We start from the raw sequence: 22,172 nt of genomic DNA, 5'->3' as shown, positions 1-22,172 counted from the left end.
GATCATTTAGGAAGAGAAATAGTAATAGAGGCCAAAAGCTTACTATGATTATTGTGAGCCAGCTTCTAGCAATATCCCGTGTTTAGTTTTCAGGAATAGTAAAGGAAGAACAGGCTCATACCCGATAAGATTGTAGCTCCCTGTCTTAAATCCAAGCATTTTAAGCGGAAGAGGGGAGTATTTAGAAATGAAATAGACTGAAACACAGTGTAACTTTTAGAAATCATAATGGTCTCAAGACAGACCATTTGGAAGACTGCCATGTACCAGTGTAGCTTCCAGTATTAGGTATCCATGAATTTCATCACCTCTATATAGTGAAAGACTGTATTCCTATTCATCAAGGCATAGAGCTATAAATTCATCATATTCATTCCTTTTACTCATGTTTTTCCTACTCCATCCCATCTTAGTCCTACTCTCTTTTCTAACAAGGTTCCAGAAATACATAGGAAATATGGTATCTTGTGAGAGTATCAGATATTGTTCTTTGGTTTGGGGGGAGGCTATACATATTTGAAATTGATTGTGCAATAGTATTTAATGCCTAAGTGATAGGTATATTAAGCACAATAATTTTATAGAGTAGTTATCCCTTTAGACCAGACAGGGGAGAAGAATGAACCAAACCTCTGAATCAGCCATTTAAATCAGTTAAACCTGTGACAGACTAAATCATAGAAAAGAAATGGACGGAGAAGAAAACAGCCCACACTGGTTTTCTCACACATCAGTGGCATAGTTGATTGGAAGTTGCTAGCTATGCATTATCTGTGAGAGAATACTATTGGGGCATGGTTCTGAAAATTAAAGATCTGATTGCTTTTTAGCTGACCTGCTTTCTGATTTCCTTCTAATTTTGATTTATTCACTAACATTTTGGGTTTAAGTTAAATGAGTCACAACTGCTTTTCTGCTTTCAATTTGATTGAACTTTTCTTTTCATTTTCTAGTTTGGTGAAGATTCCTCAACCTCCAGTATGATGTCTGTGAACTTTGATGTTCAAACAAATCAGAGTGATATCAGTGATTTGGTCAAGTCTTCTCCTGTAGCCCATTCTGTTCTCTGGATCTGGGGCAGGGACTCTAATGCATATAGGGTAAGTTAGTAGAGGATGGTGAAAGAGTTTTCTCAAGTAAGATTTCTTAAAGGAGTGGCCCTCAACCCCACTGATTAATATGGCTGCAGTCACTGCTGAGCAGGAAGTTGTTGAGCTGAGATTAAATGGAAGGCCTTCTGCTGGGTGGTGGGTAAGTAGGACATAGGATCTGTCTTGATTTCTTGCCAGCCACATGGGGCAGATAGACACCCTGATGTCAAATCAAAGCTCTAAGTAAAATTACCAGCCCACACAATTTTCTAAACTTGGCCTAAGTGTGTGTTTGTATATATTTCATGTATTCAGTCAGCATTCTTTTACTGAGCTCACAACTATATACCAGGTTCCTTGCTCTGCTGGAGCTCCCCTTGTTGCAGAAGGTACAGAAAATAAACAAGTTTATGAATATGTATTTCCAAGCTAGCTAAGAGATAATTATATGTTAGCCATATCAAGATATGAAGACAGAAACATTGTTGTTGTTTTTTTTTAAGTGTCAGTCACTCAGTCATGTCCAATTCTTTGTGACTCCATAGACTGTAGCCTGCCAGGATCCTCTGCCCATGGGGTTTTCCAGGCAAGAATAGTGGAGTGGGTAGCCATGCCCTTCTCCAGGAAATCTTCCCAACCCAGGGATTGAACCTGGGTCTCCTGCATTACAGGCAGATTCTTTACCATCTGAGCCATCAGGGAAGCCCTCACTGCTAAATTTTTCAGAAATTTAACAGAATTAATACAGCCACTTATATTAATTATATGAATGTAAACTCCCAAGTTTGAAAACTTCACGCTATAAGTTTAGTAAATGTCTGGTACTAATTATTTAATTTATAAAAATGGAATTTTACAATAAAATAATTGTTAAACTTTGGCATTGGCAAGGAAAAGGTCTTAATTAAGGGGAAAATAGTTTTCTGGGACAGTTTCTTATGTGTCTGTGTGCTTCCCAGTATATGTCACAAACTTTACCTCAAATTGACTTAAAAGAAAATTCACCTCGTATTATAGGAAGTCCAAAGATAGAGCAAACTTTGGTTGACCAGTGGCCCAGTAACCCATTGTTTTCCTCTTCTTTCAAATGGTGTCCACTGTATTGGTTCCATCCAAAAGCTGTTCTTCCTCATGGTAATGAGGCGACAGCCAGCAGCAGCTGGAACAATGTGGTTTTTGCTCCTGTGGCTTAGGAGACTAGGACTGGCATTTCTTTCCTGGAATCCCGAAGCAAACCTCTCCCTGTGTCTTACTGGCTCAGCCGAGTTAAGCCTGCCCACCCCTGAGCCAGTCTGTGGTAGAGCAGGTAGAATTACTGACTTAGACTAACAGTCCACAGTAGAAAAAATATTCTAGAGTCTACCTCAGTCTCTAGGTCCTAAAATACTAAATTGTTGTTTGGTTTTTCTGCTAACATTTATGTTCTTTTAAAAGTTCATTTAGCATGTTGAAGTATTGACTCTGAAGAAATTTATGAGAAACTTTTTTTTCTCTGTTAGGACAAGCAGCATATTCTCTGGCCTAAAAGAGCTGATTGTGCAGAAAGCTATCCTAGAGTCCCCGTTGGTGGGGAATTGCCAACGTATTTTCTGCCTCCGGAAAACAAAGGACTCAGGCAAGTGCTTATGGATATGGCAAAGCACTTGATTCTGCATGATTATCATCTGGCAGTTCTTTGAGAGCACCAGCCTTGGACCTGAAAGGTTAAGTCTTTATTTTGAAGTCACCCAAACTTTGAAAATATGAATTTTGTTCCTTTTTCTTGTGCCAGGATCCACGAACTCAACAGTGATGATTATTCTTCAGAAGAAGAGGCCCAAACCCCTGACTGTTCCATAACTGACATCAGAAAAAGCCAGACCCTGTCCTACTTAGTCAAAGAATTAGAGGTCCGCATGGATCTGAAAGCCAAAATGCCAGATGACCATGCACGAAAAGTAAGGCTCACTTAGGCTTGGCGTTTATTGCCGTCCATTCTGGGTGATTTCACAAGCCTCATCGGTGGAGCAAAAATTGAATAGAGGGCAGTTGTTGAGCTCTAAGTTTATAAAACTGAAGGATTGAGTTAAAGAATTAGTGAAATTATTAAGTAGTCAGTCATACTGTTGAAGGACTGCCAGCAAAGGGTTGCTTGGGGTTGCTGTTTACACAGACCACCTAAGCACTGTCCCCTAAGAGGGCCGCAAGGATGAGTCACACAGAACTCTGTTTACCTAGTGAAGGCCATTCTGGCCACTGCAGTTTAGCTTTGCATCCTCCAAGCCACCAGGAGTTTGTATAATTGAAATTGAAAGCGTGAGGATTCTCTTTCCTTGGCCTTATCAGCCCTGCTTTGGACTCATGTGAGGTCCTTAGGAATTTGTATGAATTTGATAACCTCTTGGCAAAAACATTATAAATATTTTCTGTTAGGCTGTCTTCCGTAGTTCCTATAAGTTATGTGTAACTAGGAATCTTATTACTGAATATAAATCCTAGGGTAAACACCATTCCATGGATACAAATGAAAAAATTTCCTTTTTACAGAGAAAACAAACCATCACAATGACCTTTGTTAAATTTAATTTTGAAACTATGAGTAGTTACTGCTTTCATTCAACATTTACTGAAGCAAAAAAACATTATGTTCCAGGCAGTGTTTGGAGTTCTAGGAATACAAAGATAAACAGACCATGATCCCTTTCTTAGAGTTGTTCACAGTTACATAAATGCTTCAGGAATATAAAGTGATTAACTGAGGATCTGGTGCTTTTCCAGCTAGGAAGGATAGCAGATAATTGCATCAGGTATTGCATGCTTTGTTTTCTGAATTATTTCTCATTTGGTTCTGGACACTTAGGTTGACTTTAAGGGGGAAATGATAGATCATCTTAATAATGTATGTGCTGTATATGTCTTTTGGTTATTTTTTTTTAGTTAAAGGAAACTAAGGCATACATGTGAGTAAGGTAACACCTGTTGGTACATCAGTGACCTCGTGTTATATATATAAATTATAAATGTCTATTCAAATTAGCTGTTCCTGAAGAGTTCAAGTAAGGATCTGTATAAATTCTTTTCAGATGTCTTCCCTGTTATTTTCAATTGATTCAGTCTTCCTTTTAATGTTTTCAGATTTTGCTTTCCCGTATTAATAACTATACTATCCCAGAAGAAGAAATTGGGTCTTTCTTATTTCATGCTATTAACAAGGTGAGCCGCCTACTTCAGACATCTGAAATTTAAATGCTGGGTAATTGTAATTAAAAGTTACAATGCATGTATTAAAAATTCTTTTTAGCATGAGTTCTGTCTTCTTGAATTAAGTGTTTGGGCTTTTTCAGCCTAATGCTCCTGTCTGGCTGATCCTCAATGAAGCTGGACTCTACTGGAGAGCAGTAGGAAATAGCACTTTTGCTATTGCTTGTCTTCAGAGGGCTTTGAATTTGGCTCCCCTTCAATACCAGGACGTTCCTCTTGTTAACTTGGCCAACCTTTTGATTCACTATGGCCTTCATCTTGATGCCACTAAACTGCTACTTCAAGCTTTGGCCATCAATAGCTCTGAGGTGAGGTTTCATGTTCCTTTGTAGCAATATGTACTAAGTAGTGGTAACTCAAATTCAGAGTATTTGTTGTATTTTTGTAGAGAGGGCATAAAGAAATCTCATGTTTTATTTTTCAGAGTAGAATGTGCATATTGTAAGAGGGCTTTTGTTATATTTTTGATGTGTTTATCTCTGTTTTAAAAGAAGTTTATAAATTATGTAGTTTATTTTTAGAAACATTTAAATAAGAATGACATGGCTGCTAAAAATACACTTGCCACCTTTTTATGTCGGAAACATCTGCTTCTCATTTTATCTTACTCATTATAGCATGCACATACTTTAGTATTATATTGTTTTACAACTTAAAATCTTTATACCAACCAAGCCAGAGCACAGTTTAAAGGTTGTTTTGATAAGGATAGATAGGTTCGTACCTTGAACCTTCCACTTGAAGTCCATGGAGTTACATCTCTGCTTTGTAGTTTATTACTTTATTTCATAGTTTCTAAAATACCACTTCCTTTTTTTTTTCATATATTAACATCTCTGAAATAAGGATGCATGTTATAATTGATGACATTGTAGGTTTGATGAAATGCAGTTATAATAAATATATAATTAAATTGCTTTTATACTTAGTGTCTAAATGTTTCCAAGTTTTATACCCAAAGAAACTTTTAGAAGAACTGTACATGAATGGCTTAGGTTTATTTGAGGTGTCCCCAAACTGATTTCTTTCAGTATTAGAAGGAAATGTTGCCTATTACAAGTTTCCTTTGAAATAAATTCACAACTGGATTTTAAGTAGAAGTTTACAACCACTGTGTTATATACAAAGACCAGCTTGCCAGAGAAGTACATCAAATATTTATCAAATGTCTACAGTGTCAGGTGTGGGTATAGTAGAACAGATGCTCTATATGGGATATGATAAAGAGAACACCCAAATAGAAGGCTCAACACAACTGTATTCCCTTCATACTTGTAAGGGTTCACTTTTTTTGCACCGTCACCCAAGGCAATTAGACAGTATTCTTCCAAAGAAAAAAGAGCTACTTTAGAGATTAGTTGCCTTTATATATTTGAAAATTCTACTAAAATTTCAGTTAAATACTGTGGTGCTGTAACAAGAATAAAAAGATAAATCAGTGAATCAGGGTAGATACCCCTGAATATACCTTCATCAGACCCTACCCCCAGCTGTCAACATTTGGAAATATTTCCTTGTAAGCTTTCCCTCTGCATAAATATTTTGTATGTTGTAACTTTGCTGTTACTTTGCTGAGTCACTTCAGTTGTCTCCAACTCTTTGTGACCTTATGCATTGTAGCCTGCCAGGCTCCTCTGTCCATGGGATTTTCCAGGCAAGAACACTGGAGTGGGTTGCCATGCCCTCCTCCAGGGGATCTTTCCAACCCAGGGATCGAACCCATGTCTTTTGTGGTCCTGCATTGCAGGAGGATTCTTTACCACTGAACCACCAAGGAAGCCCCTTACTGTAACTTTGGTGACCTTTAAACCTTATTATATAAAAAAATTATTACTATGTAGTTTTTACAGCCATAAATTTAAATGATTGTGTAAAGAAAATTTTCTTAGGAAAGATTGCTGGTAGAATGAATATTTTGATACCTTTGATACAGACTACTAAACAATTCAGAAAAAGATTTGAGCCAATATATGTTGCCATAATCAAGATCTGTGGATATTCATTTCTCTAGTATTATCACCAGATAATACATTATCAAGCAATTGAAATAACTACTAACTTTTATTGTTTTCTAGTGCACCATACAAAGCACTTTACATGTAATAACTCATTTAATCCACACAGCCCTCTGAGATAAGATTTACCCATTTGATAGAAAAAGAAAACTGAAGAGATTTATAAAAAAATCAAAGAGCTTGAATTTGAAGTCAGGGAGATTGACCTCAGAGTTCACACTCAATAGTCAAGTCACACTGCTTCTGTATTAGCGTTTGTAAAATAAATTTACTTAAAAAAATTTTCACTTCTCTGTTGTAACAGATTTCTTTATCCTATTTTAAGGATACTGTATTTCAACTGTATTTTTAAAGTAAAAGTTTATGTAGGAATTTTGTCCATTTTGTTAGAATCTTTAAAATTTTACATGAATTCTTTATACAGTAAAGTCTTTTAAACTCCATCTGTCATATGTTAAAAATACTTTCTCTCCTTGCCTTTTTATCTTAGCTTTTAAAAATTCCCTTCATTTACTACCTTCTTTCTTTGCTTTCTATTCTTAGATTTAAGATGTCTTCATAAGAAGGTTGAAAAAAATAGTCCTGTTTTGGTTTTGTTTTCTGTGGTTTGTCTTTAAATAGTTGACTCTTGGATATACACAGATCTTTTCCTGTGCTGTCTTCTAGATGTTTTATAGTTTCAGGTTTTACATCTAGACCTATGATCCATTTCAGGCTAAATTTTCTTTGTGATGTTAGGTAGAAATCAAAGTTCATATCCACATGGATATCCAATTGTTCCAGAACCATATCTCAAGAACACTATGCTTTCCTTATTGACTCATGTATCAACTTTGCTCTGAACTCCAGACTCCTTTATTCAGCAGTTTATCTGACATCTCCGTTTGAATATCTGAAACATATTGAATGTCTGAAACACACTGAATATCTGAAACACTTAAACTGCAGGCCAAAACTAAGCTCCTTAACATTGTTCCAATTTGGTCTTGGTCTTCCCCATTTCTGTAGACAGTGAAGCCAATAGTTTAAGATAGAAACTTAGAGTTATCCTTCGAACCTTTCTCCTCTAAGAGCAGATATGATCTATTAATTAAGCTTGCTGATTCTGTTTTTAAAATATACCCAGAATTTCACTGTTTATCTTCATTTCCACTGCTGTCTTCCCTGGTGGCCCAGATGGTAAAGAATCAGCCTGCAGTGCAGGAGGCCTGGGTTCAATCCCTGGGTTGGGAATATCTGCTGGAGAAGGGGACCCACTCCAGTATTCTGGCCTGAAGAATTCCATGGACACAGGAGCCTGGCAGGCTACAGTCCAGGGGTCTCAAAGAGTTGGACATGACTGAGTGACTTTCACTTCACTTCCACTGCTATCTTATCCAAACCATCATTAACTATCTTTTATCCAAACCATCATTATCTCTTATCTAGATTATTTCAGTAGCCTCCTAACTAGTTTCTAAGTTTTTTGCTTTTATCACCCTATAGTCTATTCATATTATAGAAAACAATGAGATTATTATCAAAAATCAGATGTTGTCATTTGTCTATTCAAATCTCTTCAGTGTCCCTCCATGCAACTCACAATAAGAGACGAGAATTCATAATGGGGTAGAAAGTCCTACGTGACCTTGTTACTTTTCCTGTCTCATATCTGTGAGATCATTCCGTTGATCATTCTGTTCTAGCCTCACTTGCCTCTATGCAGTTCCTTGAACATGGTAGCTGTGGTCCCTCCTCAGGACCTTTGCATTTTATGTTCTTTCTGCTTGGAATGTTTCATCCCACTAAGATTCTTCCTAGTTTGTGCCTCATCTCCTTAAAATCTTTTACAAATACTAACTTTGCAGTAAGTCTTTCCATTACTACTATATTTGAAATGCCACTCTCTTCCCAACTCTTAGTACTACTTATATCTCTTCCCTGCTGTTCTTTCCTTTATCACATTTTACTCACAATTATATAACATCCCCACAGTTGTGTGACAAGAGACTCTAAGATCCACTGAGGCAGAGGTTTATCTTTCTTGTTTCCTGCTGTATCCCCAGTATGAAAAACAGTATTTGAAACACAGTGAAAGCAATCACTCAGTAATTATTTTCTGACTGAATTCATGAAAATTACTCTTTTTTCTAAAACACTGAGCAGTTTATCTGAATACAAGATATTTGCCCAACTATCATTCTAGTCGTAAGGATAATCATGATACTTTGTTTCCTAACGGGCAATATAAAGACACTTAATTTAAGTATGGAATTTAATTTTACATCTTGTAAACCTCTAAGTAATACTTTAAGTGTAACTTGAGAACTACTTACAGTAGACCTCTTTAATCTGGAATATTTTGTAAACCTTGGCTTGGTTATAGTGAGATATTTCTGATGACCTAACAGCCTGAATCAGAAGCAGTAGCTGATAAATTATAGGTGTTGCATGTTCTAATATCTCCTGGTTTATAGTCTATGAGAACTTAAGTAGAATTTGTATCCTGCTGCTGTGTGAAAATTGTATAAATCTTAATTATGTTGAATTGGTTCATAGTTCTTTTCAGATCTACTGTATCCTCCTACTTTTCTGACTATTCATTCTTTCAATTTTGAGAGTTTGATATTGAAACTCCAGCTAAAAATCTTAATTTAACCACTTAAAAAATATTTGTAATATATAGTAGAACTGTGTGTAACTTTGTTCTGTATTTTCCAAGTCTTCTGTAAATGTATCATCATACTTTCATGATTTAAAAAAGAAATTATAAGTATTGCTTTCATGGAGATAGACTGTGCAGTTTGGGAATACAACATTCTTAAATCTTTTAAAATATTTTTAATGATAAAATAAGTATAGAATAAATGGTTTGTACACAGCAAATACTAAGCATAGGCATATTTCCACTAAAATGACCTCAACTGATACTTTGGGCTGCTTATAAAAACAAAGTCTCAAAAAACAATTGGAAAATAGAATTTTAAGACTATTTACAATAGCATCAAAAAAGCAGATATCTAGAAATAAATCTAAAGGAAGGTGCACAAGATTTCTATCCTGATTACAAAACATTGCTAGGAGAAAACATAAATAAATGGTGGTATATTGATATATTATGTACATGGATTGTAAGAGTCAGTATTGTTAAGGTGTAAGTTCTCTTTAAGTTGATGTATAGATTCAATTTCATCCCAAACTCCCAGCAATTGCATGTATTTGTGTGTGTGAATTGATGAGTAGTTTCAAAAATCTACATAAAAATGGATCTTAGAATAGCACAAAGATTTGGGGGTTAGAGAAATAAAAACAGAGTTGGAAGACGTTCATTATCAGATTTCAAGACTTACTGTAATTAAATCAGTGGAATTGGCACAAAGATACTCAAATACACAAGTGGAACAAAATAGAGACATTAAAAATAAGCTGATTTATGACGAAGGCACACCTGTAGTTTAGTGTCTGGGGGAGCTCTGGGTTTTCAGTAAGTAGTAGTGGAGTACTTGGATATCCTCTATGGAAAAAGAAATGAACCTTGACTCCTACCTCACATTGTATACAAAATTAATTTGAGGTGGATCATGTACCATAATGTGAAAGAGAAAACAATAAAACTTCTTGATGAAACTATAGGAGAAAGTCTTCATTACCTTATAGCTGGCAAAGATTTCATAAAGCACTAACTACAAAAGAAAAAAATATGTAAACTGAACTTCATTAAAATTAAGAATTTCTGTTTATCAAAAGATGCCATTAAGAAAATAAAAAGGCAAATGATAGCCTGGGAAAGATATTTGCAATAAATATGTCCAACAAAGACTTCATATATAGTATATATATATATAAAGAACTCCTTCAAATCAGTAAGAAAAAAACAACCCATTTTTTTAATGAGGAAAACAACAGCCCTTCAGAAATAAGTGTACCAAAATGGCCACTAAGTGTATAAAAAATGTTTCAATATTATTACTGATCAAGGAAATGCAAATTAAAATCACAGTGAGATGCCACTTAAGCATCTCACTTAAACAGCTTAATTTTAAAAACTGACAATACCAAGTCAGTGAATTCTCACACTTACTTGTAGGAGTATTAAGTCTGTATGTCCATTTTGAAAAACTATTTGCTTGGATCTCTTAAATTAAATGTATGCCTATCTTAAGAACCACTTCTAAATGTATACCCAAGGAAAATGAGTAATATGTGTATCAGAAGACATTTACGACAATGTTCACTTCATAGTAAATTTATCTGTGGTAGATCAAAAACCAAAAACAATCCTGTAACTGCCTATCAGTAGGAGAATGGATGAACAGTGTGGTGTATTCACATCTGGATATATCACACATCAATTTTTTTAAAAAAGAGTGAACATATAGTATACCCAAAGAAAGTCTTACAGATTTGGTTGAGTAAAAGAAGCTACAGAAGAGTGTATGTTATATGCACAAGGGAACATGCTGTTTGATTCTGTTTATGTGACGTTCAAGAACAGGTGGCAGTAATCTGTGGTGATAGAAGTCACAGCATCATATCATTGGTTACATCTGGGGTGGGGGGTGGGTTTGCCCAAGGGATCCTCTCAGGGTACTAGACATGTTCTAAATGTTGTCTATCTTTAGATGAGTGGTGTTTACAGCTGTACAATTAAGACTAATGTACATTACACAGTTGATGTAATTTTTATCTTAGTGAAAAGGTAAAAAATAAATTTATGTTAAACAGTTTAGAATTAGCTGATGTGAATAAAATGGACAGCTGGGGTAACTTTTATAGGATAACCCTAAAAAAAAGCCAAAAGACATACAACTGTAAAGGTTTTATATTGCTTGGAAAATATTAATTCATTAACATTTTAATGATTTTTCTTTTTTTTCTTTTCAGCCCCTGACCTTTTTGAGCCTGGGAAATGCTTACCTTGCTCTGAAGAATATCAGTGGGGCACTTGAGGCCTTTAGACAGGCTTTGAAATTAACTACCAAATGCCCCGAGTGTGAGAACAGCCTGAAGCTGATCCGCTGTATGCAGTTTTATCCCTTTCTGTACAACATCACCTCTTCTGTCTGCAGTGGTAAGCAGTTGTTCATCCCGGCCAGATAGCGAGTTCAGTTGGGATTCCTGTTTTGATCAACAGAACACAGAAAATCATTTTCTTAATTTTCCCAAGGATTTTACTTAGCTAGCATAATTCTAGATACATGGAAAAGAAATTAATTCATTGCTTTCTATATAAATACTCTGGAGCATTTGGCTTTAGTTCTCTCCCAGAACCCTAGTTTGAGAAAGGCTGATTAAAGTATATTATTCAGTTGGGATTGATTAGCCGTGAGGTTTTTTTTCCCTCTCAAAATCTCTGATGTTTTACAATAACTGATACTTATGGCAAAGGAAGTTTTTTTTCTGCCATGAATTCAAACTATGTCATGAGATTTAAAGCAGTGTTTCTATCCTCATTCACTGAGATACAGCCCCTTGGCTTTGAGTGAAGCTGATGGCGGACCTTTACTGCACCTTTAAAATAGTTGCCTGACGTGAAGTGGTATCCGCTATGCATTCTTCTACTTTCTCCCTCCACCACCACACATATATACATACATGCATGTGCAGAAGTGTATCTACCTGGGTCAGAAGTATTTGAGTTAGTATCTAAGTTATTGTAGGTTTATCAATTAGAACTCCCTAAGAGTTCCATGGTATTTTTTTCTTCAATATTTTTTATTAAAGTATAGCTAATTTACAATGGTGTATTAATTTTTTCTGTATAGCAAAGTGATTCAATTTTACATATATATATTCTTTTCTATTTGTGGTTTATCATAGGATATTGAATATAGTAGTTCCACAGTATTTGATTATTTACTTGCTGAACCTTCACTAGGAAGGAAAAAAAATGAGTTTGACTTGAATTACGAGTGGTGCAGTTTACATACGTATGGATCCTCAGTACCTTGCTTTTGTAGAGCACACAGTAATTGCTCTGTTAATGTTCAAATTAGATCCAGTGTTTGACCAGAGGACTAGTCCAGCTCCTTCTATCAGATTATTTTTTTTCAAGTGACACACACTTCATTAAGTGACTTGTCTGAAAGACATCAATAATTACCAGATTTGGCATTCAAATTCATTTTCTTGATTCACTTTACTACACTGCTTTAGGATTTTAATGGAAGGCAGTTAGTCATTTTAAATATCAGAGCCCAGTTTTCTTGTGAAGAAACAAACAAAAAAATCTCTCAGCAGCATAACACCATAACTCACTTGCAGACCAGTGTTGAGCGCTGTCTGAACTCCAGTAGAATTTGTATGTGGCTGTTGAAGGCCTGAGGCACTGTTTCAGCAGGCAGTATAGTGCAGTGGCTAGTGCAGGAGTCATACAGATTCACGTTGGAGCCCTGGTTCTGCCATTACTGTCTTTCTGTTCTCACTAAAGTGTGTCCTAATCTATAAAACGAAAGAGTAAAATCTCATATACTTTCGGGGAGAACTAAATGAGATTATTTTCACAGAGTAGGTCTTAGGTAAAAGTGAGCCATTAGAAATTCATGACGAATGCAAAATATGACTCAGAAGGTTAAGAATCTTCTTGCGTCATACTAGAAAATAAGTTGTGGTTTTTAAAATTTTGTGGTCATGCTAGGACTGCCTTATAAACAAATTTTCACTTTTGTCAATGAGCTGCTTATATTAATAGATTATTTCCTGTTTTCTCTACTTACTCTCATCTCCCTCACCTCTCTTGATTCTTTTCTGTTACTGGGGAGAAGGGTTTTATATGTATATAGTGATAACTTTCCTAAAAGCCTTTTCTTTTCTTAGTATTTTAGTTTCTTTCTTTCTTTTTTTTTTTTTTGCCACCCTGAACAGTATGTAGATCTTTCGCAACCAGGGATCGAACCCATGCCCCCTGAAGTGGAAGCATGGAGGCTCAACCACTGGACCACCAGGAAAGTCCAGTATTTTAGTTTTTTTAAATTCTTTATTATTTTATGTCACTGATGTCAAGAGAGGAAATTGAGTTGTCTTGAGCATTTTCCCCCAGAACATGGTCTCAACTAGTTCAGGAAACTGTTAACTTAAAACAGATCTTTCTCAAAATTTTAGTATATGATAGTCCAGTTTAGTCCAAGAATATTATTGGATCCAATACAATAACAATAAAATAGAATAATTTGACTTGGGAAGAGAGAATACAGTTTTTAATTCTTTCAGAGAGAGCTCGTTTAAAAAAATTTTCTAATTAAAAAAAATAGACCTTTTTACATTGCAGTTAATTGGTTTAGAAAAGAATCCAGTGTCTGCTAACTCCTAAAAAATTACTGTTACCCTTAATGGAAATGTATGCTGTAGCATTTTCTAAGTTTAAAAACTCATTAATAATACTGATCTAATTTCAGTGTTAAATTTTTCTTTGACAGTGTTTTTGTATTACTTGTTTCCACAGTAATCCTATTTATTGATGGTTGCTTTGCCAAGTTCCATTGAAAAGCTGAAATTTGAAAGGTGCAGACACCTCTAATCAAAATGATAAACTTATGTTTTAAAACCTAACAGTTGCATTTTCTCCAGTCATCTCTGAGCTTTACTAAATGCTTGATGAAAAAGAAGGCAAAATCTCTGAGTAATGATTAGCATTTCTTTACTTTCAAATGATTCTGTCTATCCTTTACTTTTTCATTTTTGCAGTATTGAAAGAATCTTAAGTTATCTTACTTGTTTGACATATTATCTGTCCAAAGGTTTTACTATGACTATACCAAGGTCTCCAGAGACAGCAAGACTTGTGATTCTATTTCCATATAATAATAAAGGAATTTGTATTGTAATTGGTTTTTTTGGGATAAGAATTTAAGCTGCCCCTTTTCACCCTTTCCCAACCTAAAAAATTCTCTTATGAAAGTCTATTTGAAAAGCTACCAATCTGAAAGCTTTTCAGATAAGTTTTTCAAGATCAAAAATAGTTAAGTACTCTTGGAAAACATTTAAAAAACTATTTTTCTGACCACTATTATTAATTTTCCACAAATCATTTTCTTTAAAGATTCACATGAGACACTTTTTCTGGCAAGTGTAATATAGTGTATAATGTCTTGGGTAGTATGAACTAAATGGTAAAATTATCAGCAGTCTTTTAATATCAGCAAGTATTTTATTGCTTTTCATATGTAATCATGGACATTTTTCACACAGATTTTCAGTGTGTGTGTTTTGTAATATGTGCACAGGTAATATATTTAGCTTTGAATACTGATTCATTCTGCTTAAAAGTACATTATCATTATGTTCACACAGTTTTCCTACTTCTAAAGACTTTATAGCTAACAGTGTGACATTTAGTGAAGAGTCACTTATCTGACGGTTTTCCCAAACTTTGATTAATCTAGAAGTCATCTTATTTGCTGCCATTTATTAGTTGCATGTGTTCTTATATTAACTGCTTATCATCATCGTGTCTCTTTCCTTTGAATACGACTTAGTAAGGCCTTGTCTTTTATAGGTATTTTATATTAGCATTACACTTTCAAGGATCCTGGAAAGGAAAACATAATAGATTGGTTTCTTTAATTGTCCACTCTCAAGTTGACAGTAATACAGAAGCTAGTGCTTCCAACTTTGATTAAGCAATTTATTTTGCCAGTTTAGAAATACATACTTTTTTCCCACATTTACTGGTTTGTTATTTTATAGTTTAACTTATCTAGAACTGAATTGGCCACTTTAACAAACTCTTTTCAATAACAGCATGAAGTGAAGTGAAGTGAAATGAGGTCGCTCAGTTGTGCCTGACTCTTTGCAACCCCATGGCCTGTAGCCCACCATGCTCCTCCATCCATGGGATTTTCCAGGCAAAAGTACTAGACTGGATTTCCATGTCCTTCTCCAGGAGATCTTCCCGACCCAGGGATCGAACCCAGGTCTCCCGCATTGTAGGCAGACGCTTTACTGTCTGAGCCACTAGGGAAGCCCAGTAACAGCGTACTTGGCCTTTTTAAAAGTAAGATGGAATCTGTCAAACTTATCATGCTTTTGTATATAAGTAAATTCTCTTGAGTGCTCAACCCTATAAAAGGACTTTTGTAAACAAAAATGAAAATAACAGTGTCTCACAGAAAATGAACTTTCATGAAGCAGTAATTATTATCTTCTCTAATGATGAAAGATGGAAAATAATTTTAATAGCAGTATAAGCAAAATGTGAATATTGTATCTGTAATATTTATGATAGTGGATTTTCCACATATTTATTATTCCAAACTTCTAAATACTTTCATTCTTCAGCTTCAGTAATTTGAAAATTAAAAAGTTATATCTAACAAAGATGTTTTCTACTACTTAAGCAATATATATTTTTCTGATATGCATATCTCTGATATTCATAATTTTACTTTATTTTTAGTATTCATTCAATATTGTTTTTCTTACAGTAGAAAACATAAGACCAATGGTTCAGTTCAGTTCAGTTGCTCAGTCATGTCCGACTCTTTGCAACCCCATGAATCGCAGCACGCGAGGCTTCCCTGTCCATCACAAACTCCCGGAGTTTACTCAAACACATGTCCATCGAGTCGGTGATGCCATCTAACCATCTCATCCTCTGTTGTCCCCTTCTCTTCCTGCCCCCAATCCCTCCCAGCATCAGGGTCTTTTCCAGTGAGTCAACTCTTCGCATGAGGTGGCCAAAGTATTGGAGTTTCAGCTTCAGCATCAGTCCTTCCAATGAACACCCAGGACTGATCTCCTGTAGGATGGACTGGTTGGATCTCCTTGCAGTCCAAGGGACTCTCCAGAGTCTTCTCCAACACCACAGTTCAAAAGCATCAATTCTTCGGCGCTCAGCTTTCTTTACAGTCCAACTCTCATATCCACACATGACCACTGAAAAAACCATAGCCTTGATTAGACGGACCTTTGTTGGCAAAGTAATGTCTCTGCTTTTTAATATGCTATCTAGGTTGGTCATAACTTTCCTTCCAAGGAGTGTCTTTTAATTTCATGGCTGCGGTCACCATCTGCAGTGATTTTGGAGCCCAAAAAAATAAAGTCTGACACCGTTTCCACTGTTTCCCCATCTAATTGCCATGAAGTGATGGGACCAGATGCCATGATCTTAGTTTTCTGAATGTTGAGCTTTAAGCCAACTTTTTCACTCTCCTCTTTCACTTTCATCAAGAGACTTTTTAGTGCCTCTTCACTTTCTGCCATAAGGGTGGTATCATCTGCATATCTGAGATTATTGATATTTCTCCCGGCAATCTTGATTCCAGCTTGTGCTTCTTCCCACCCAATGTTTCTCATGATGTACTCTGCATATAAGTTAAATAAGCAGGGTGACAATAAACAGCCTTGACGTACTCCTTTTCCTATTTGGAACCAGTCTATTGTTCCATTTCCAATTCTAACTGTTGCTTCCTGACCTGCATATAGGTTTCTCAAGAAGCAGGTCAGATGGTCTGGTATTCCCATCTCTTTCAGAATTTTCCAGAGTAGGTTATGTTTATTAGACTTCATTACATGCTTATAAGTATGCCACTAACAATGGCATTGTTATTAGCTGAATATAATGTAAACATCAGCCCCTAATTTCTGAATGTTCATCTTTTCTTAATTTACTGAGACACATGCCTACTTAAAATTGTTGGCCTGGATCTTCATAAAAATGAATAAATATTATACAGAACTCATACTTTAGTATTTAACTAAGTATACTTAGAATTTTTATATATGTTTCTCTATAATATGTATTTGAAAGCTTGTTCCATTATAGAAAAAAAAATAGAATTTCCAAATCATGTACATGATTTTTTTTTTAAAGCTTTTTATTTTTTGATGTAAACCATTTTAAGTCTTTATTGAATTTGTTACAATATTGCTTCTGTTTTATGTTTTGGCTTTTTGGTGGTGAGGCATGTGGGCTCTTAGCTGCCCCACCAGGGATCAGCACCCCCTGCATTGGAAGGCGAAGTCTTAACCCCTGGACCACCAGGGATGTCCCTGCATGAGCTGTAATATCTTTTCCAGTGTGTGGAAGAATTATCCTGTGTTGTCTTTACAGTGTTTCTGTATTTTAGCATCTCTTTACTATTTACCTAAATCTTATCTCCTTTGATAACTTGTTCCATTGCCTGCTAGTTTTAGCCTGTGTTCTACCTAAATTTCTATAGATTTATGTATCTTGTAGCTTAAAGCAATTTTACATAGAGTTCAGAATTTGAAGAAAAAGAAATCCTGCATTTTGCTGCCCTCCTGTGGACTATCTGAAATATGCTACCAGCAATTAAGGACCTTTGCTTTATCACATTCTTGATGAGAGTTAGTGAAGATATATGCTTTAAAAAAGAAAGAAAGATACAGTCTGAAACACAAAGGTTTTAATGTATCTAAGTTTTTATATTTCTTTACTTAAAAGGCTTTAATTATTTGGTTACCAAACATCCTTTGTTTCTATGTGATGGTGCCAGGGAGGATAAGAAAGTCCCCTTCTTATGAATTGAGAAGCAAAGCTGATGATTTACTCAAGTCAGAGAGCCAGTCATTGGTAGCACAGAGACTGAAATCTGAGTCCTCTGCTGCCCAAGGCCTCATGCATAATTCTTTTATCCCCAAGTCATAAACTAACGCACTTCTAAGACTGAAAGAATTCATATTTGTAGATTCTTGAGTCATTTTATGAAAGTAGTATAATCACTGCACTTCTTGTATCACCCGTCAAGAGAGATACATCCATCCCTATATAAAACATGGATCTGAGCTGTATTATGGGGGACAGTCATAATGAGCCCTAAAAACACACCTAAAATGGCCCCTTTCAGTTTAGCATGTCACTTTGTTCGCTTCTGAATTTTGCATCATTAGAATGTTGTATAACCGTGGGTTTCGCACAGAAGATATGGTAGCTGTGCTTGGGGTACTGTTTAATGAGACGGTCAAGTGTGAGGGAGGAGCAGGCTTAGGCAGAAAAAGAAGTTTGGTCTTAAACACATTAAGTCTCAGCTGCCTACTGAATGTTTAAGTGATGGTATTGGACAGGCAGTTGGATGTATAGCTACTGCTTATCTGTTGCTATACACAGCTGTCGTTGTGGGCAAGGAAGAGCCCAGGCGAGAGAGGAAAATTTGTGAGCCATGGACCTATGAATGTTGTTAAAATCACAGAATTGGATGAAGTTACCTCAGTGATTAGTATAAAAAGGAAAGCACATTGATGATTAATTACTAGTCATTCCAGCTAACATTTAGTGATTAGGAAGAGGAAGAACAGTATAGGAGTAGCCAGTAAGATAAGAAAACCAGGCAAGTATTCTGTTCCAGAAGCTGAGTGAACAAAGTGTTTCAGGGTGTGGTTAATTATATTATCATCATTCTTACATTATGTGGGTGTATCCTCAGAGCTTGAGTTGGATGAAGACAGAGTAAAGAGTTGGATTTTGGAACACAGAGGTCACTGACAGTCTTCTAAAAGTTTTTGTGTAATGGTTTGTGGAGGAGATGAGGAAGTGGAGATGGCTGGCAACCCTTCCAAGCAGTTTTGCTGTGGGGAGGAGCAGAAAAATGGGGTGGTTGCTGGATGGAGATGTGAGGTTGAAGATACTTGCTTTTGGTTTTATTGTTCTGAAAATAAGAAGTACTGCATTGTGTTCTTGCAGGAGTGATCCAGTAAAGAGGAAGTAATTGAAGATGCAGAAAAAATTATAAAAGCAAAGCTCTTGAATAAACAGAAGGGGATGGAATCCAAGGCACAAAGGTAGCATAGAGGTGGCCCTTAGATAGGAGAAGGTACAATGTATAGGTAGAGATGTCAGTATAGTGAGACTTTTGATTACTTCTCAGTGGAATAAGAGGCCAGTTGTCAGATGAGTATGAAGAGGGGCAGAGGAAATTGGAGATAACATTGAGAGAGGAATGGCTGAAAACAGTAGACTAAAAATGTGAATTGACTTTAGTGGTTTCTAATTGACTTTAGAGGTTTCTAATTGCATTTAGAGAATTTTTGACAACTGGATAATTGTCAGTGTCATTAATTAAGAGGAGGAAAGTGGAAAAGAAATTATCCATGCATTGATGTAGGGCTGAAAAATAAGTTCAGTGGTAGACGTGTTCATTCCGAGATGCCACTGGTTCCGTCAGGAGGTTCATGGTGAGAAGAAAAGTCCAAGAATAGAATCTTAGAAAATACTAATATTTAAGGAGCAGAGCCAGGGAAAGAGTGAGTAAAGAGAGGGGCCGGGGAGAACCAAGAGGGAGCTGGGTCTTGAAGGTCAGAGGAACAGAGGGTTTGAGAAGGAAAAAGAAATTAACAGTATGCTCTGTATTGGTTCCTAAAATATGGTACAGATACCACCAGAGTGCACAAGCTATTAGGTGGTATTGAGTAACGTTTTTTAATTTTAGTATTCGTGACTTATTCTAATTGGCATTGGAAGAATTATATAACCAGCACATCAAACCTGTCATTCCTGAAAAGTGATACTTATTTTCCCTTTTAACATAAATTATTGTAAGATTAAACAGTGAGTCCATTTAAAGAAAAACATTGCATAAATAAAGGTACTGGTACCTATGGAAAAATTACAACAATAATGGATGAGTGAATAGTGTGAGAAGCTCTGAGTTTAACAGTTTAGAAAATCATTTGGTGATCTCAGTTTATCAAAAGGATTTTCTGTACAATAGCAAGATATCTATACTGAACAAAAATAAATTCTAGGATAATAGAAATATTAAAGTGAGCATTCTGTATACAGTTGGATTAATTTTGGAGTTAATGGCATGATTCTAAACTATATAACTTGTGTTTCGTCCTGTCACTGTGTAACTAAAATAACTTTAAAGCAAATAGTTAATGATACCAAGAATCATTCTTTAGATAACATGTAAATAGTAATGGTGACTGCAGCCATGAAATAAAAAGATGCTTCCTCCTTGGAAGAAAAGTTATGACCAACCTAGACAGCATATTTAAAAGCAGAGACAGTACTTTGCCAACAAAGGTCCGTCTAGTCAACGTTATGATTTTTCTAGTAGTCATGTATGGATGTGAGTGTTGGACTGTAAAGAAAGCTGAGCGCCAAAGAATTGATGCTTTTGAACTGTGGTGTTGGAGAAGACTCTGGAGAGTCCCTTGGACTGCAAGGAGATCCAACCAGTCCATCCTAAAGGAAATCAGTCCTGAATGTTCATTGGAAGGACTGGTGTTGAAGCTGATAACTCCGATACTTTGGCCACCTGATGCAAAGAGCTGACTCATTTGAAAAGACCCTGATGCTGGGAAAGCTTGAAGGCGGGAGGAAAAGGGGATGACAGAGGATGAGATGGTTGGATGGCATCACCAACTCAATGGTCATGAGTTTTAATAAACTCCAGGAGTTGGTGATGGACAGGGAGGCCTGGCGTGCTGCGGTTCATGTGGTCGCAAAGACTGAGCGACTGAACTGAACTGAAGAAAGACTTTTAAAAAATTCACTTGTTATGGAAACATGAGAAAGTAAGTGAAAAAAATTGAAAAATTTGGCAGGTTCGTGAAGGAGTAAGGCATTTGTCAGGAGGGTATTCTAAGCCCCTGTATGTAATAAACACAGGGTAAGTGGTTTTATTCTGTCTCTGGGACTGTGGGAGCTGAGTCACTGCAGCTTGGCTGTGTTGCTCCAGAGAGCAGCAACTACGCGGTTACTTTAGACACTGCAGGAGCACTTACTGACGTCAGCTTCGCACTGCAGCTTGTCACTCAGTTATAGAATGCTTCTCTTTAAAGATAAGAAGTTACAAATTTATTAAGATAATCTCTCTGAGTTACAGAGTTTGTAACAACTTCAGGTGTGCAAATGGTCTTTGCCAGCCTTAGGGTGACTATCTTGCATGTCCAAAAGAAAGTGAGTTAGATTTTTGAGTTTGTGAATTAAGTCTAGATCATGTAAATTACGTCTTCCTCCTTTCTGCTGTGTATCTAGTGTGGAAATAACCCATTGGAAGGCATTGTTCTTCATATTTTGTGATCTCTTCTCTGCAGATAGGGTTGGAAAGTTCTACTGAGATATCACCCTTTGTGTTTAGGCCCCATTCTGCATCAGAAACTTTTTCCAACACTCACATCACTGAGGTCACAGTGATGGTACACACCAGCAAGAAGAATGGCTGAGCAGGATGGGGTCTGTTTTATCCAGCCCTCGTTAATTACTGAACGAGATGCGTTTGATGTGGTTTGTCACTGCAGTTGTACATGTCTCCTGATAGGAGCCACAGGGGGCTAACATCTAGTTGTGAATACTTTGTGTGAAGGAAGTTAGGCACGTTCACTGGATGCTATCTTTCTTTTTACATCTTCAGTATCCATGCATGGTAGCAGATGTTTTTGGAGCTATTTCAGTTTGTGACATTAAGCTTTGCTATCTCATATAGCAAGCATTTGCATGACTCTTCCCCATTCAAAAAATTATTCTAGTTGGCAGAACTTTCTCTCCCTCTCTGTCTCTCTCTCTCACATACTACAAATCCATACTACATTAGAGTGGGCTTTTTTTTTTTTTTTAAGTGACCAATACCCCAGAAAATTCTTTCTGTACATTGTGAACCAACTAGTTGAAATGAATTACTCTGGTGGCTCAGCTGGTAAAGAATCCGCCCACAATGTGGGAGACCTGGGTTCAATCCCTGGGTTGGGAAGATCCCCTCGAGAAGTGAAAGGCTACCCACTCCAGTATTCTGGCCTGGCGAATTCCATGGACTATTCCATGGGGTCGCAGAGTCGGACATGACTGAGCGACTTTCACTTTTCACCCGTTTTGGAGTTCTTGTTTAAAACAGTGAGTACCACGTACTTAAACCCCTTTACAAATATAATCATTGAATGATTTTTG

At 36.3% G+C, this 22,172-nt stretch overlaps 1 protein-coding gene across 3 annotated transcripts in view; it reads left to right on the top strand.

Moving 5' to 3' along the window:
• The window catches only part of TTC17 (tetratricopeptide repeat domain 17), a 116,176-nt gene that overhangs the window by 40,480 nt on the left and 53,524 nt on the right, over positions 1-22,172 (top strand). For all 3 annotated transcript variants that reach the window (XM_065944430.1, XM_065944429.1, XM_065944431.1), the window contains exons 11-16: positions 954-1,100; positions 2,591-2,706; positions 2,863-3,028; positions 4,206-4,283; positions 4,415-4,639; positions 11,210-11,396. In XM_065944430.1, coding sequence (XP_065800502.1) covers positions 954-1,100; positions 2,591-2,706; positions 2,863-3,028; positions 4,206-4,283; positions 4,415-4,639; positions 11,210-11,396 — 919 coding nt within the window. The remainder of the gene's footprint in view (positions 1-953; positions 1,101-2,590; positions 2,707-2,862; positions 3,029-4,205; positions 4,284-4,414; positions 4,640-11,209; positions 11,397-22,172) is intronic.

This window comes from Muntiacus reevesi, chromosome 9, assembly GCF_963930625.1.
Source record: "Muntiacus reevesi chromosome 9, mMunRee1.1, whole genome shotgun sequence".
Classification (NCBI taxonomy): Eukaryota; Metazoa; Chordata; class Mammalia; order Artiodactyla; family Cervidae; genus Muntiacus; species Muntiacus reevesi.
This window is presented reverse-complemented; position numbering and strand designations above follow the sequence as displayed.